Raw genomic sequence first — 16,867 nt, 5'->3', positions numbered from 1 at the left:
GTGAATAAAAGAAGGGGCAGAGCACTCCAGTTTGCTGAGCTTAAGGTCCAGGTGCCTTTACATTTTTTTAATTTTTAAAAAATATTTATTTATTTTTGAGAGAGAGAGAGAGAGAGAGAGAGAGAGAGAGCATGAGCAGGGCTGGGGCAGAAAGAGAGAAGGGGGCAGAGGATCTGAAGCAGGCTCTGTGCTGACAGCCCAATGCAGGGCTCGAACTCACAAACCACGAGATCATGAGCCAAAGTTGGACGCTTAACCGACTGAGCCACACAGGTGCCCTGTAGGTGCCTTTACATTTTATCTCTCTGAAATTTCACAATAAACCTGTACGGTAGTTTTGCCTCCCCTTCCCCTACCCCAACAAATGAAATGGATTCAAGGGTAGGAGGAAAACTGGGAAAGTGAGATTTTCATCAGGGCAAAATGTTGCATGTGGAACATAGAGAGTAATAAATGTGAAAAAAATTCTTGCTTCACACATTTATCATCAATATTTAATCAAAATAGTCATACTGAATTTGATCACTGAATTTTTGTTACTTGTCCTGATACTTCATTTTCAAAAGAGAAAGAAAATCAACACAACGAACCCATCAGGTGTAGCTGGGAAGCAGGACATAGAGTGTTGTTACTTTGTCAGCATTAATAATACTTATTGGGTAACATGATAAGGAGAAAAAGTATTAGTTAAATGTATTGTAAGTGTCTTATAATAGCTACCCATGGTCTTTCATTCTATCTCAAAGTTCTTAGATGAAAGAGAACCGAGTTACTGTGGACCAAACTCTCCTGTGAAGACACCAAACTACCAGAACAAAAGATGATATGGACCCTTAAAATGAACTAATGACCTAAAGACATTGACAGCAAGGAAGCATATAGTATCTTGTTAGTAAAATCTTTTATTTTGTTTATATATGAAATGTAACACAAAATTCATAAGCCAGAAAATTTAATAATATGAAAGCAAGGAGAAGCTAAGCTGAACCATTTAGCAAAACTAAGCAAAAACATTCATTTAAAATAAATCAAAATTCCATTCTTTTATCCCATTGATTGTGATTAAGCATATCTGTCATATTTCATTTGCAAAAGGCAGAGAAGGATTCATACTGAAGAGGTGTATGCCTGCTGGTTTTAGTTGCTTCAGTGAGAGCTTTTCACCTATAAGGGATACACAAAGAATAGGTTTGAGCTTCCTCAATCTACTTTTTAATTTTCAATAAACTTTAAATTTTAGAATTAATTTTTTTAACGTTTATTTACTTGAGAGACAGAGCATGAATGGGGGAGGGTCAGAGAGAGAGGGAGACACAGAATCGGAAGCAGGCTCCAGGCTCTGAGCCATCAGCCCAGAGCCGGACGCGGGACTCAAACTCACGGACCACGAGATCGTGACCCGAGCTGAAGTCGGACGCCCAACCGACTGAGCCACCCAGGCGCCCTAGAATTATTTTAGATTTACAGAAAAGTTGCAAAGATAGTACAGGGGGCTCTTACATCCCCTGCCCGTTTCCCTACCAGTTAACATCTCACTATGGTAGGTTTGTTACAACTAATGAACCAATGTTGATACATAATATTATTAATAAAAGTATATACCTTAGCTAGATTTCTCAATTTCTACCTAATGTCTTTTTTCTGTTCCAGGATCCCATCTAGGACAGCACATTACATTCAGTTGTCATGTTTCCACAGGCTTCTCTAAACTGTGATTGTTTCTCGACTTTCTTTGCGATGGCCTTGACAGTTTAGACGAGATCTGGTCAGGTATTTTGCAGAATACCTATGCATCAGTTTGGATTTGGCCCATGTGTTTCTCCTGGTTAGACTGGAGTTACGGGGTTTTGAGAGAAGACATTGAAGGTAGAGTGCCATTCTCATCACATCATTTCAAGGGGACATGCTATCAACATGACTTATCACTGATGAGGTTCACTTTGGTCACTTGGCTGAAGTAGTTCTGTCAGGTTTCTCCACGATAAGGCTACTCTTTTTTCCTCCTTTTCATATATACTCTTTGAAAGGAAGTTACTGTGCAAACCCATTCTTACGAGGTAGGAATTACACTCCGTTGCCTTGAGGGAGGAACACATACATACATTGTTTGGAATTCTTCCGTACTTCTGGAAAATTCATCTGCTCTCCCCCATTTATTTGTTTGTGTAATCATGTATTTATAGAAGTATGACTCATAGATATTTTATTTTGGCTATAATCTTTCCATTTATAATCTAATACTACTTTACTTTGTTGCCTCAATTGTTCCAGTGTTCACAATTGGGAGCTTTTTCAGTTGTTTTTATGTCCCCTTGGTTTACCTACTTTTTTAAGTGTTTCTTTAATTATTTTGAGGGTGGGAGGGGCAGAGAGAGAATCCCAAGCAGGCTCTGCGTTGTCAGTGCAGAGCCCCACCTGGGGCTCGATCTAATGAATCGTGAGATCATGACCTGAGCCAAAATCAAGAGTCAGCAGGACGCTTAATCAACTGAGCCACCCATGTACCCCTTTCCAACCTATTCTTAACATAAATCATGTTCTTCTTTGATCTTTGTCTCTTGATTCTCCCATTTCAGGTGTTTGTATATCTAAAGATTCACTGTTGATGAATAATGTAGGGTTAAAGGTGATGCACCAGAGTCAAGACCACCAAGGTATTTTACCTCAAACCCACTGATTCAGTAAGATAATTTCTCTGGGGTTAAAAGAAATAGGTCAGATGTTAGGATTCATTATGTATGTGTGGGTATATATTTCATCCAACCTGTCTCATGTGTTTACTTAAATAAACAGTGTTAAACTGGTCTAATTCCACATGTTTGCTTCTGACCTCATCCTGTCCAGTTCGTGCTATATACCATTATCAGATTAATTCTTCTAAAGTATAGCTCTAGGGGCGCCTGGGTGGCGCAGTCGGTTAAGCGTCCAACTTCAGCCAGGTCACGATCTCGCGGTCCGTTGAGTTCGAGCCCCGCGTCAGGCTCTGGGCTGATGGCTCGGAGCCTGGAGCCTGCTTCCGATTCTGTGTCTCCGTCTCTCTCTGCCCCTCCCCCGTTCATGCTCTGTCTCTGTCTGTCCCAAAAATAAAAATAAACTTTAAAAAAATAAAAAAATAAAAAAAATAAAGTATAGCTCTATTGATGTTACCCCCTTACATAAAGCCTACAGTAACTCCCCACTGCTTACCAAATCAAAGGCCAAATCATCAGCCCAGTTTTCAGTACATTAAATGCCATGGCCCAACTCACTTATAAGTCTTTCATTTCTCATTATTTTCCTACTTATATGTTCCTACCAAGTTGAGTGGACCTACACTCACAAAGATGTTTTCCCTTTTTTGCTTCTACAGTTTCATGAATGCTGCTGCTGATTAGAAGCAACATCCAGGGGTACCTGGGTGGCTCAGTGGGTTAAGCATCTGACTCTTGATTTCGCTCAGGTCATGATCTCACAGTTCATGAGTTTGAGCCCCATGTGGGGCTCTGTGCTGTCAGCTTGGAGCCTGCTTGGGATTCTCTCTCTCTGACCCCCCCCTTCTCAAAATAAATAAATTAAAAAAAAATGCAACTGAGTGAAAATGCTGAAGAAAAAACAGAAAGAAGCCACATCCATTTTTATTAATTAAAGCCACATCTTGTGTCAGAAATTTTAATGTTTGTCCCATCTGATCCATTTTCATCCTTGTCTTCCCTGCTCTATCTTCTGGGAGGCTGACCTGTATATTACAGCACCACTTTCCTGCCCTCTGCCTTCCTGTGGGTTCAGCCAGTGGGAAGCCTAGATGGGACATCAGAAAGTGAGATCAGGGTATTTTTTCTCTTGACTACTTCCTTCCTATGAGGTTGCCCCACGCTACTCCTGTCTTTCTAGTGAGAGGTTACTGTTCCTCTCAGGGCCGCCTTCTCCTTCTCATAGCTCACTCCTTTGGGTTTCAAGTAACTTCTCTTTCCTTGCCTCTCTGAGGCCTAGGGGTGGTATAGTTTAAAATTCTTTAATGTTTTTATTTATTTTTGAGAGAGAGACAGAGCACAAGCTGGGGAAGGGCAGAGAGAGAAGACATAGAATCCAAAGCAGGCTCTGAGCTGTCAGCAAAGAGCCTGAGGCGGGCCTCAAACCGGGGAACCACATGACCTGAGCTGAAGTTGGATGCTTAACCAACTGAGCCATCCAGGTGCCCCTAAGGGGTGATATAGTTTAACTGTTTCTAGCCTAGGTTCCAGCACCATCCCTGGTCATTTCCCTCTACCTCCCACCCACACCTTTATTGTAAGTAGTTTTCATTCAATCCTCGTACTATTACAATTTCAGTGCCATCTGTTTCCTGTTGTGACCTTGATATTCACTTTCACTTTAGAATAAAAAACCACTTCTTTCAAGAAACTTGCTCGCTTCTTTCTTTCTTTCTTTCTCTCGAGAGGGAGAGAGAATCCCAAACAGGCCCCGTTCTGTCAGCATGGAGCCCAACGCAGGGGCTCGAACTGATGAACATGACATCATCACCTGAGCTGAAACCAAGAGTCAGCTGCTCAACTGAGACATCCAGATGCCCCCAAGAAACTTTCATTTACACATGTCAGTAGAATATGATCTTTCCCTCCTCTGAACTTAAAATAGCACTTGGTCTAAAGTCATTAGTCAAACCTGTCATTTTATTTAAAGGCTATCTAATCCTTTCTTTTAGAGTATAAAGTCTTTAAAGACAAGGAGACCAGCTTATTTATTTTTGTTCCCCACAGGACCTACCAGTGTCCTGCATCATACTAGGTACTTGATACATTATCTGCTAAATAAATGATATTTTAAAATATATTCTCCATGAGTTATATTTGTTAACCTATACAGAGTTCGCATTCCCTTGAAAAAGAAAGTGACGTATTACTAAGAGTGGGAAAATTAACGTTTTTTTCCCCATACTCAAGATACATTCTATAGAGGACTGACAAAATCATGTTTATTTCTACTTTACTACATCTTCAATAGCTAATTCTGAGCATCCTGGAAAAATTAGTTGGAAATGAGTTGATTGATTGTCAGAAGTTCAGATTCTATATAGCATTTTCAAATATTCTATATTCTATAACCACCACTTTCAGGATTCACTTTTTCCAATAGGATTTTCCAGCTTAAACTCACCTCATTATTGATAGATGCTTTATGCTGCAATCAATTCAAATATTACAAAGCGTGTAATTTTCATTTGTCCTACTACTTTGTAGTTATTTACTAAGTTCTTTTGTCAATTTGTCTAAGTAGGGGGCTTATTTTGTACTTTTTTTGTATCTCACCACACTCTGTTATTTTATAAGTGGTAAGTTCTTCATTAATGGATCAAGAGAATTCTGAGAAGTCTAGAAAAGTCACCATCCCTTTATTTACTAAAATATGATTTCAAAACATAAAGCTATTGCTATAGACTGAATGTTTGTGCCCCCAGCAAAACTCATTTGTTGAAACCCTAACCCCCAGTGTGATGGTATTAGGAGGCAGACCCTCTGGGAGATAATTAGATTTAAAGAAGGTCATGAAGGTGAAGCCCCCACAATGGGATTACTGTCTTCATAAGAAAAGATCTCTTTTCTTGATCTCTTTCCACCATTTGAAGATACAGTGAGAATGTGGCCACCTGTAAGCTAGGAAGAGAGCCCCCACAGGAACTGAATTGGCCCACACCTTGATCTTGGACTTCCCAGCCTTCATAACTGTGAGAAATAAATTCTTGTGTAAACCACCCACCCTATGCTATATTGTTATGGTGGCCCAAGTAACGTAATACAGCTATTTTCTTCATAAGAGGAAACCAAGATCAATCTTTATGTGAAGATAACATTTGAAAGATGTAAAGAATTGTTATTATTGAATCATTACTCAAAATAATGCAAATTTACAAATCCCTTAATTATACATATTTTTTAAAAACACAGTTTCTGGAACCTACCATTAGGTTTTTTTTTAGAAAGTACGCATGGCTCTCCTTCTATTGATGTCTCTCTTGATTTGGCAAAGAGAACACTGAGGACAGCAATGGGTCACCAGGTAGTCATCACAAATGGATCCCTGGTTGAAAAGATAAAAGAAATAGAAATTAAAATCCACCTATTAGGAAGTTAGAACTTGTGGATTTTCAAGACACTTTGAAGAGAAGCAGAAGGAACCGATCCTTGGAATTCAGAGTTTGGATGGATACATTTGGGAAAATGTTAGTTGATTTTTCCGTATAACTCCTCTTTTTATGACATCGAATGTTTTCCTATATTTGTAATATTGAAAATAGAAGATATCAATCAACCAAACTGTAAGAGGAAAAAACAAAGAGTTTCAGAAAGTAAAATCTCAAAATTCTTGCTTCCCACACCCCATCCCTGTCTCAGGAAGCTATGTGAGGATACCTCCATCACAATGAGGGAGGAGACCTAGAAAGAGGAAGACGTGGGATATAAGAAACAGGAGCCTAACCCAGGAAAGAAGCTAATGAAATCTCCAGGCTCATGGTGAAGGAGAACCCAGGGTGAGATCTAAGCATCAGAAATGAAGAGCAACTAGCTCAAAGGGTAGTTTAAGTCAGGGAGTGATTTCATCAAGAAGATAAAAATGATAGAATGTCCAATGTGTTGAATGTGTTGAAAAGAAATTTAGAAAACTGGGAAAGAGTAGTTTTGGAGGTAAAGTCAGTGGAAAACTACTCGTGGCTAAGTGGAGAATTACTAATGAAAATGCCAAGAATTATTAAGACCAGGAAAAACAAAGTTTAATAGGAAAGGCAATCATAGTTCACTACATGACACAACTCTGAAGAGCTAACAGAAGTCTCATAATGTAAGTACCAAACATGGATTTAACCCAAATTACATATAACAATATTGGAAGGACCGGGGTAGGGAGAGGGTGGAGAAGGAGAAGAAAGGGAAATAAATTCTAATCTTTCAGAGCGGGAGGTCTATAGACAATGCCCCAAACTTAAAACTCAAAAAGTAGCAATACAGTCTATGATTTGGAGATACGGAGGGAAACACTCACAGAGTTCTGGGACTGAGGCAGTAGGGGAGAGAAGTTTGTGGACTACTGTTTTTCTTAACAAAAAGTAGATAACCTGGGGCAGCTGCTTGGCTCAATCGTTAAACGTCTGATCTTGATTTCAGCTCACGTCATGATCCTGTTCGTGAAACTGAGCCCTGAGTTGGGCTCTGCACTGGCGGCATGGAGCCTGTTTGGGATTCTCTCTCCCTCTCTCTCTCCCCCTCCCCCTCAAAATAAATAAATAAACTTAAAACAAAATTAGATAATCTAAAAAAACTATGTGCTTGCAGAGCTGTGGTAAGTAAATTAAAGCCAAACTAGAAAACAGGAGTGGGGTTATTTAGTGGGCCAGAAATTTTGAGTACTTTTTTGGAAATAGGAAGCAGATAGGATTACACTGATGGAGAAGGTAAAACAGAGGTAGGGAACCTGAAACCTAACAGGGTCACGGGCAGGGCATTTGATAAATAGCGAACTCAAAAACCTGGAAACTCAGGAAGAAGAACAGGCTGGGGAGCAGCACTGGGGCCAGTCCAGAGCCACCTGTTGCGGCTTTGCCCCGGGAGACAGCATGCAGATAACCTTAACAGAGGACTCTGATGTGGGCTTTGGGCCCTAGGAGAGGAGAGGGGGAAGTACTGGGGCCGTTCTTCACTTATCTTCCAAGAGATCAGATTCCCTAAGACACACTTAAACAAAGGGTAAACAAAAGGTAAAGATATGTTAGCACAGCAGAAAAATCTAAATTTCTCTCACTCATGGGATAGCCAATTGTTCTATGTTTGGTATTCACTGAATGTTTTTTTTTCTTTTTTTTAGTTCTTTTCTTCCTTTTGCTGCAGAGGTCTTTCCTGATTCCTTTCGTTCCCTTTAGACGTCCCACTAATTTTTATCCGATTAGTGATTTCCTTTCATTTTTTACCCACAACTTAAAATTATATTTATCTTGAGATTCATCCAGGTTTTTGTGTGTATCAATAATTCCTTTTTATTGCTGAGTAGTATTCCATTATATGGATATATCACACTTTGTTTACCCATTCACCTGCAGGGGGATATTTGGATTGTTTTTAGTTTGGGGCTGTTACAAGCAAAACTGCTCTGAACATTTGATAGAAGGTCTGGGTATGGATATAAATTTCCTTGGGTAAATATCCAGGAGTAAAATGGCTGGCTCAAATGGTAGGTGTGTTTAACTTTTTAAGAAAATGCCTTTACATTCCTACCAGCAGTGCATGTGAGTTTCAGTTCCTCCATATTTGCAATGCTGTGGTTTGGTCTGATTAATTTTAGTCATTCCTTTAGTTGTGTAGTGGTATCTCATTGTGGTTTTCATTTATGTTTCTCTAATGACTAATGATATTGAGCATCTTTTTATGTGCTTATTTCCCATCCAAATATTTTCTTTTTCCACTAATTTTATTTTCATTGTGTTAAGAACACTTACCATGAGATCTATCCTCTTAACAAATTTTAAGAGTACATAACACAACTCGGATGGATCTCAAATAATCATGCTGAGTAAAAGAAGCTAGATAAAAGAGTATAGACTGTATAGTTCTATTATATAAAGCTGCAGAAAATGCAAACTATAGTGACAGAAAACATTGGCAGTTAGTTGGGGAAGAGAAGAGGGGAAAGAGGAAAGAATTACAAATGGGTATGAGTAAACTTTTGGAGGTGATGAATATGTTCACTGCCTTGATTGTGAGGATGGTTTCATGGGTCTGTATCGTGGGTATATAAACGTATCAAATCATACACTTTATATATATGCAGCTTATTATAAGTCAATTATACATCAATAAAGTTGCTTTTTTAAAAATGGAAAATAATTATGCATAGCTATCAATGTCATACAAAATAAAGTCTTTAGAATGCCTTATTCTTCCTCTTTCTTCCAATCTTCCAAATTTTTGTTAAAACCAAATAACTTTTACTTTCAGACTGTTATTTTTTTTAATGTTTATTTGTTTTTGAGAGAGAGAGAGACAGACAGAGTGTGAGCAGGCAAGGGGTAGAGAGAGGGAGACACAGCATCTGAAGCAGGCTCCAAGCTCTGAGCTGTCAGCACAGAGCCCGACATGGGGCTCAAATTCACGAACTGTGAGATCATGACCTGAGCTCAAGTTGGACGCTTAACTGACTGAGCCACCCAGGCACCTCACTTTCAGACTGTTATTAATTTTTCAGACTCCTAAAGAGCATTAAGAAAATTTGATTATGCAAACTTAATACCCAAAAAACAAATAAATTAATGAAGAATTGGGCAAAAGACATGGATAGACGTTTTTCCAAAGAAGACATCCAGATGGCTAACAGACACATGAAAAAATGTTCAACATCACTCATCATCAAATCAAATATTTATCTAGTTTATCTAGAGAAATACGAATCAAAACCATAATGAGATACCACCTCACACCAGTCAGAATGACTAAAATTAACGACTCAGGCAATGACAGATGTTGGAGAGGATGTGGAAAAAGAGGAACCCTTTTGCACTGAGGGTGGGAATGCAAACTGGTGCAGCCACTCTGGAAAACAGTATGGAGCTTCCTCAAAAAATTAAAACTAGAACTACTCTATGACCCAGCAATTGCACTACTAGGTATTTATCCAAGGGATACAGGTATGCTGTTTCAAAGGGGCACATGCACCCCAATGTTTATAGCAGCACTATCAACAATAGCCGAAGTATAGAAAGAGCTCAAATGTCCATCGACAGATGAATGGATAAAGAAGATGTGGTATATATATACAATGGAGTATCACTCAGCAATCAAAAAGCGTGAACTCCTGCCATTTACAACAATGTGGATAGAGTTAGAGTGTATTATGCTAAGCGAGATTAGTCAAAGAAAGACAAATATCACATGACTTCACTCATATGTGGAATTTAAGATATAAAATAGATGAACATACGGGAAGGGAAGCAAAAAATAATATTAAAAAAAGGAGGGGGAGGGGTGCCTGGGTGGCTCTGTCGGTTGAACGTCCGACTTCGGCTCAGGTCATGTTCTTGAGGTTTGGGAGTTCGAGCCCTGCGTCGGGCTCTGTGCTGACAGCTCAGAGCCTGGAGCCTGCTTCGGACCCTGTGTCTCCTTCTCTCTCTACCCCTCCCCTGCTCGCTCTCTCTCTCTCTCTCTCTCTCTCTCTCTCAAAAATAAATAAACATTAAAAAATTAAAAACAGGGGCGCCTGGGTGGCGCAGTCGGTTAAGCGTCCGACTTCAGCCAGGTCACGATCTCGCGGTCCGTGAGTTCGAGCCCCGCGTCAAGCTCTGGGCTGATGGCTCAGAGCTTGGAGCCTGTTTCCGATTCTGTGTCTCCCTCTCTCTCTGCCCCTCCCCCGTTCATGCTCTGTCTCTCTCTGTCCCCCAAAAAATAAATAAACGTTGAAAAAAAATTTTTTTTAAAAATTAAAAACAAAAAGGAGGGGGACAAAACATAAGAGACTCTTGAATATGGAGAACAAATGGAGGGTTGGTGAAAGGGGTGTGGGTGGGGGGATGGCTAAAAGGGCAAGGGGCATTGAGGAAGACACTTGTTGGAATGAGCACTGGGTGTTATATGTAGGGGATGAATCATTAGATTCTACTCCTGAAATCATTCTTGCACTATATGCTAACTAACTTGGATGCAAACTAAAAAAAAAGAGAAAAAAAAGAAAGTTTGATTATGGACTAAACCTTTAAATTTTTTTAATGTTTGTTTCTTTTTGATAGAGACAGAGTGCGAGCAGGAGAGGGGCAGAGAGAGAGAGGGAGATGCAGAATCCCAAGCAAGCTCCAGGCTTTGAGCTGTCAGCACAGAGCCGGATGTGGGGCTCAAACTCAGGGAACACGAGATCATGACCTGAATCAAGTCAGACACTGAGCCATCCAGGAACTGCTGATTATGGACTAAGCCTTTAAAAAACTAGATAAACTTCATGTTAAACAATATAGCATAATTAAATAAAGCAATGCACAAAGGATATGTACACATAATTTATAGAAGAAATGCAAAAAGACGAAGAAGTTTAAAAAATTTGCTTGATCTTAACTAATAAAACTTAAACAACAATGAAATATCATTTTGCCTCTCTGATGGGAAAAAGGAAAAAAAATCCAGTATTGGGCACACATATAATGTTAATGGATTATAAATTGACATAATATTTTTGGAGGGATATTTGACAGTTTCACATTTTGAATGTACAGATACTGAGATCTATCAATCTAATCTCAGACACTATTCCACAAAAATACCAGTGCCTATACAGAAGCATATGTATTAACAACTATTTAATCTGTAATATTACTTAACTCTTCATCAGTAGGGAAGTGATTAAATAAATTATCTATATGGTGGAATACTATTAACACATTAAAAAGGCTCTGTATTACAGACATAAAGGGGGTCTACCAAATATTAAGTGGGAAAAAAACAAGCTACAGTATGATATGACACCATTAAAAATTTTTTTTTTAACGTTTATTTTATTTTTTGAGACAGAGAGAGACAGAGCATGAACGGGCGAGGGGCAGAGAGAGAGGGAGACACAGAATTGGAAGCAGGCTCCAGGCTCCGAGCCGTCAGCCCAGAGCCCGACGCGGGGCTCGAACTCACCGACCGCGAGATCGTGGCCTGAGCTGAAGTCGGACGCTTAACCGACTGAGCCACCCAGGCGTCCCAATATGACACCATTTAAAAAGATAAAAACAAATTAGAATAAAAGAGTCCCTCACCCCCCAAACTCCGTATGTCCATATCCATAGCTAGAGCTACATCTAATCTATATTTGTATGCCTTACAGGCATAGGGAAAAAACCTAAAAGAGAGTGCACACCAAATTATTAATAGGGTTTATCACTGAGTGGTGGAATTGTGTGTAAAGGGGTTAGATTTTCACGTTTTACTTCACACAGTTCAGTGTTTGAATTTGTCATAAAACTATGTATATAGCATATATTATTTTTGTGATAAAAAAACTAACAAATATTTTTAAATGAACAAATAAAATAATTTCAATGGAATAAAATAAGTTACTAAAGTATTCTATTCATTTGTTCTTTGTGATGTTAATTTAATGTAGCAACTTGGCTAGGTCATGGTGCCCATATATTCTAGATGTTTCTGTGAAGGTTTTTTAGACAAGAGTCACATTTAAATCAGTAGATTTTGAGTAAAGCACATTATCCTCTGTAATGTGGATAGGCATCATCCAATCAGTTGAAGGCCTTAATAGAAAAAGATTGACCGCCCCAGAGCAAGAAGAAATTCTGCCAGCAAGTTGCCTTCAGACTTGAACTGCAACTCTTTCCAGCCTGCCAGCTTCCTCTGCTTTTTGGACTTGCCAACCCTCAAAGTTCTATGAATCAATTCCTTAAAATCTCTCTCTTAATTTTCATATAGATTTCTCTATGTCTATATCATCTATATCTCCTTTTGGTTGTGTTTCTCTGGAAAGACCTGACCAACACATTCTCCTATTACATAAAGTATAGCTTGTGGTAGAGTGGAATGTGTATGCATGGCAAGTTACAGTTGAATATTGACAACTTCTGCTGCTGGTGGGTATCTTTGGGCAAGTTACTCCACCTCTTAAAACTTGAAAGCCCTCATCTATAAAATGTGGACCTACTCACTTTACAGGGGTGGTGTAAGCATTCAGTGAGGTAACTATATGTAACGTACCTGGGGCTTGGTAAGCTCTGAATAATCCCCTTCCATTGTATGATATCCATACAAATGAGAGCTGCCTATGTTCTAGGGTCTTTAACAGAAACCTAGAAGGAGGTCACATACCCAAAGGATCTGTTGCCATAGCAACTGAATACAAGGTTGCACATGATGCATCACAATCAAATTCAGGTGATGGACACCATCAAATGGCTTCCAGGTTTAGAGCGATTATTTTGAGGGTGGGAGCATATGTGAATGACACAGTGTTGTAAGAGACTCACAGAGATGCCATATCGGGTCCGGTAGAGAGTCCTCATTGCGACACTTGTTCCACACAGACAGCATTCATTCATGTCAGCTGCAACTTGACAAGCAAGGCACATGAAACAAAATGTGCCACAGAGACCTGGACACATGGAACCAGAGGCACAAGTTACTCCACTCTGTTCCCACCACGTTTGAAATTAGTTTGCTTTGACGAATGGCAGCCCCAATCGTGGCTGGTGTTCATTCAGTATGGCTGGATGGGATGGGGATAAAGCTGGAGGACGAGGCAGGTTGGGGACTGGATGATGAAATGCGAGTGCTCGGAGTTGGTTATGAAAGTCATGAGGGACCACTGAAATATTTTAAGAAGGAAGAATGATTTGGTCAGGGTTGTAATTAAGAAATCCTGCCATGAAGCAATTAAGCTTATATTTAGAACTTGTAATTCATTTATTTGAGTCACAATACTAGGGGCTGGAAGATTTAAATATTCATCTCTAGAGTGTTTTAGGAATGTAGTCTTACTATTACTATGATTTGCAGATGTTGAACTAAAGTCTCAAGATGTGTAAGTCATCACCCCAGGTCATTCAGTAAGACAATGAGAGACAATGAACAAGACCACTGTTCCATTTTCTAGGTAAGTTTTTCTGTCTGTGCTTTTTTTTTTTTTTTAAGGTTTATTCATTTTTCAGAGACAGAGCATGAGTGGGGGAGGGGCAGAGAGAGAGGGAGACATAGAATCTGAAACAGGCTCCAGGCTCTGAGCTGTCAGCACAGAGCCCAACGTGGGTCCCAAACTCACAGAGGGCGAGATCATGACCTGAGCTGAAGTTGGATGCCTAACCAACTGAGCCACCCAGGTGCCCCTCTCTCTGCGCTTTTTAATGTACAGTTGACCCTTGGACAATGCAGGGGTTTGGGGCCCCAACCCCCTGCACAATCAAAAATCTGCATGTAACTTAAAAACATTTTTTTAACGTTTATTTATTTTTGAGAGGGAGAGAGAGACAGACAGAGCATGAGAACAGGAGGGAGGGGCAGAGAAGGAGGGAGACACAGAATCCAAAACAGGCTGCAGGCTCTGAGCTGTCAGCCCAGAGCCTGACGTGGGGCTTGAACTCAGGAACGGTGAGATCAGGACCTGAGCCAAAGTCAGACACTTAACCAACTGAGCCACCCAAGCACCCCTGTGTGTAGCTTTTGAATTCCCCCAAACTTAATTACTAATAGCCTACTATTGCCTTACTTATAACAAACAGTTGATTAATACATAATTTATATGTTATATGTATTATATACTATATTCTTACAATAAAGTAAGCTAGAGAAAAGAAAATGTTAAGAAAAGCATAGGAAGAGAAAACACTGTTACAGTACTATCCGGTAAAAAAAACTGCATATACGTGAACCACACAGTTCAAACCTAGGTTGTTCAGGACTCAACTTGATTCCAAATTTCAATTTCACTGGTAAGTTAAAGGTTAATGTATTTTCTTTCCTTGTCTCAGAACACTATGTAGACTTGAGGCAGGCAAATAAACCCCAGAGAAAATTTTTTTTTGTAGGCAGGTTTGTTTGTTTCTTTGTTGGTGTTGAGAACTAAGTTCTTTGACATCTAACATCCCCCACCCCCGCCAAACCTACTTTCCCCCAACTTTACTTAGAGAGATCTCACAAAAAGAAAACAAAGCAGAGTCAGAGATTCTTTCTAAAGGCAGAAGCTGGCTGCCTTTAGAATTCTGTATTCTCAGGTATATAAAAAACCTAAATATAGAAATTAAGATAATTCTTTTCTGAGCTCATGTTGAAATCATGGATGAGTAATACCCCTTGTGTACTGGGCACAATGTAGCTATAAAGTAATGAGTTTATATATAACAAAAACAGTCCTTTTTCTTTTCTTTTCTTTTTTTAAATCAAGTTAAACTGGAAGTGTGTCTTTTAAATTAATGTCTGGTCCATTTATAATCATTTGACCATATCCACTCATTGTGAGAATCATCAGCTTTGTTACTGTTATCTTAACCCCAGAACTTATTTTAGAAGTAAGACTGGGGCGCCTGGGTGACTCAGTAGTTTGAGCGTCTGACTTCGGCTCAGGTCATGATCTCACGGTTTGTGAGTTCGAGCCCTGAGTCAGGCTCTGTGCTGACAGCTCAGAGCCTGGAGCCTGCTTCGGATTCTGTGTCTCCCTCTCGCTCTGCCTCTCCCCACTTGTGCTCTGTCTCTCTTTCTCTCAAAAATAAATAAAATGTAAAAAACAAATAAGAAGTAAGACTATTGTTTCATGTGCTGGAGAAAAATTAACTTATAATCAGCACAAGCCTTTTTTCTTAACTTAACCATTCATTGCCTGACATGCCAGGTGCTCTGTAATAAGCCAGGAACCTTTACTACACAGTAAGGGAGGGATGAGGGAAGCCTTTGGCCTTTGATCATTCACCCCCATGGCAATTACAGGGGAATTTCTTAGCACTTACAGACTCCACAGTCGCTGAAGCAATCACACAGGCCTGTCTGCCAGTTGGGGTTCTGGGGTATAGGACCATATCCAGGCTGAGTCACAATGACCATTGGTGACTGAGCTTGCATTTTCGATGCAGGGTCTGAAATAGCAGTGGTCTGAAAAGGAAAAAGTTGGTGTAAGTAGTCAAGTTCGCTCATGGAAACCTGTTTTGGTGCATTCTACTTCAAAGGCGGGCGTGACAATTTAGATTAAGTTGCTTGCTGACATTTTTGATAGATTGAGAGGTTTTTTTTTAAATGGTTTTTTTTTTTTAATTTTTTTTTTCTCCACGTTTTTATTTATTTTTGGGACAGAGAGAGACAGAGCATGAACGGGGGAGGGGCAGAGAGAGAGGGAGACACAGAATCGGAAACAGGCTCCAGGCTCTGAGCCATCAGCCCAGAGCCCGACGCGGGGCTCCAACTCACGGACCGCGAGATCGTGACCTGGCTGAAGTCGGACGCTTAACCGACTGCGCCACCCAGGCGCCCCAATGGTTTATTTTTACTTGAGAGAAAGAGAGAGAGAGAGAGAGAGAGGGAGACAGGATCTGAAGGCGGCTCTGTGCTGACAGCAGAGAGCCTGATGTGAGGCTTGAACTCATGAACTGTGAGACCATGCCCTGAGCTGAAGTCAGACGCTTAACCAACTCAGCCACCCAGGCACATAATAAAGTTTTTATTTAAATTCTCTTTAGTGAACATACAGGGTAATATTGGTTTCAGGTATAGAATTTAATGATTTATTGCTTACATATAACACCCAGTGCTCATCACAACAAACCCATCACCCATCACCCACTTAATGCATCCCCTGCCCACCTCCCTCCATCCTGGCTGACCTTTGAAGAAGATAATTTCTATCTCTGCCCCCCAGAGGATGGAGGCCCCTGGGGGAAGGAATTGCCTGAACTGGACAAAGGAACAATTGCTTCTCTTGGAGTAAGGGAGCAAAACAGGGTTATTGGTACTATTTTTAGACAGGTACCTTGTATCTACCCAAGACGGGAACAAATGACCAACTTATAATCATTGTCAGAAGTAGTGAATTGCAGAACACAGTAGGCTTCTCTAAAATTGCACCACCAGCCTAAGCTTTTGTGTGCACACACATCCTTCCCCTCTCGTTTCTTTTATATGTTCCCTTTTGTTTTGAATTTATTTCTGATTAGCAGCTGTAAAGGAAAACCTACCCTGTTTTCTGTCTACCCACAGAATAGCCCACTTCTACTCACCAAACGTGTGGTATTTTTTCCCACACCAAGCAATTCTGCAATACCAGCTCAAATGTCCTACAGTTCAACTCAATTCTGACATCGTTTACAGGAGATAGCCTCAGATCCCACAGGGTAAGGGCTCATTTAACAAGTCACTTAACAAAAAAAAAAAAAAAAAAAAAAAAAAAAAAA

The 16,867-nt window shown here is 40.0% G+C and overlaps 1 protein-coding gene across 1 annotated transcript in view; it reads right to left on the bottom strand.

Moving 5' to 3' along the window:
- Positions 1–882: 882 nt before the first annotated feature.
- The window catches only part of LOC121033388 (placenta-specific gene 8 protein), a 26,931-nt gene continuing 10,946 nt past the window's right edge, over positions 883–16,867 (bottom strand). Inside the window, exons 2-5 of the mRNA XM_040479552.1 lie at positions 15,434–15,575; positions 12,965–13,089; positions 5,936–6,054; positions 883–1,164 (exon numbers count right to left, since the gene is read on the bottom strand). Coding sequence (XP_040335486.1) covers positions 5,950–6,054; positions 12,965–13,089; positions 15,434–15,545 — 342 coding nt within the window. The 5' untranslated portion in view covers positions 15,546–15,575 and the 3' untranslated portion in view covers positions 883–1,164; positions 5,936–5,949. The remainder of the gene's footprint in view (positions 1,165–5,935; positions 6,055–12,964; positions 13,090–15,433; positions 15,576–16,867) is intronic.

The sequence above is a fragment of the Herpailurus yagouaroundi genome, unplaced genomic scaffold (genome assembly GCF_014898765.1).
Source record: "Herpailurus yagouaroundi ecotype Mexico unplaced genomic scaffold, PumYag 28, whole genome shotgun sequence".
NCBI classification, from domain to species: Eukaryota; Metazoa; Chordata; class Mammalia; order Carnivora; family Felidae; genus Herpailurus; species Herpailurus yagouaroundi.
This window is presented reverse-complemented; position numbering and strand designations above follow the sequence as displayed.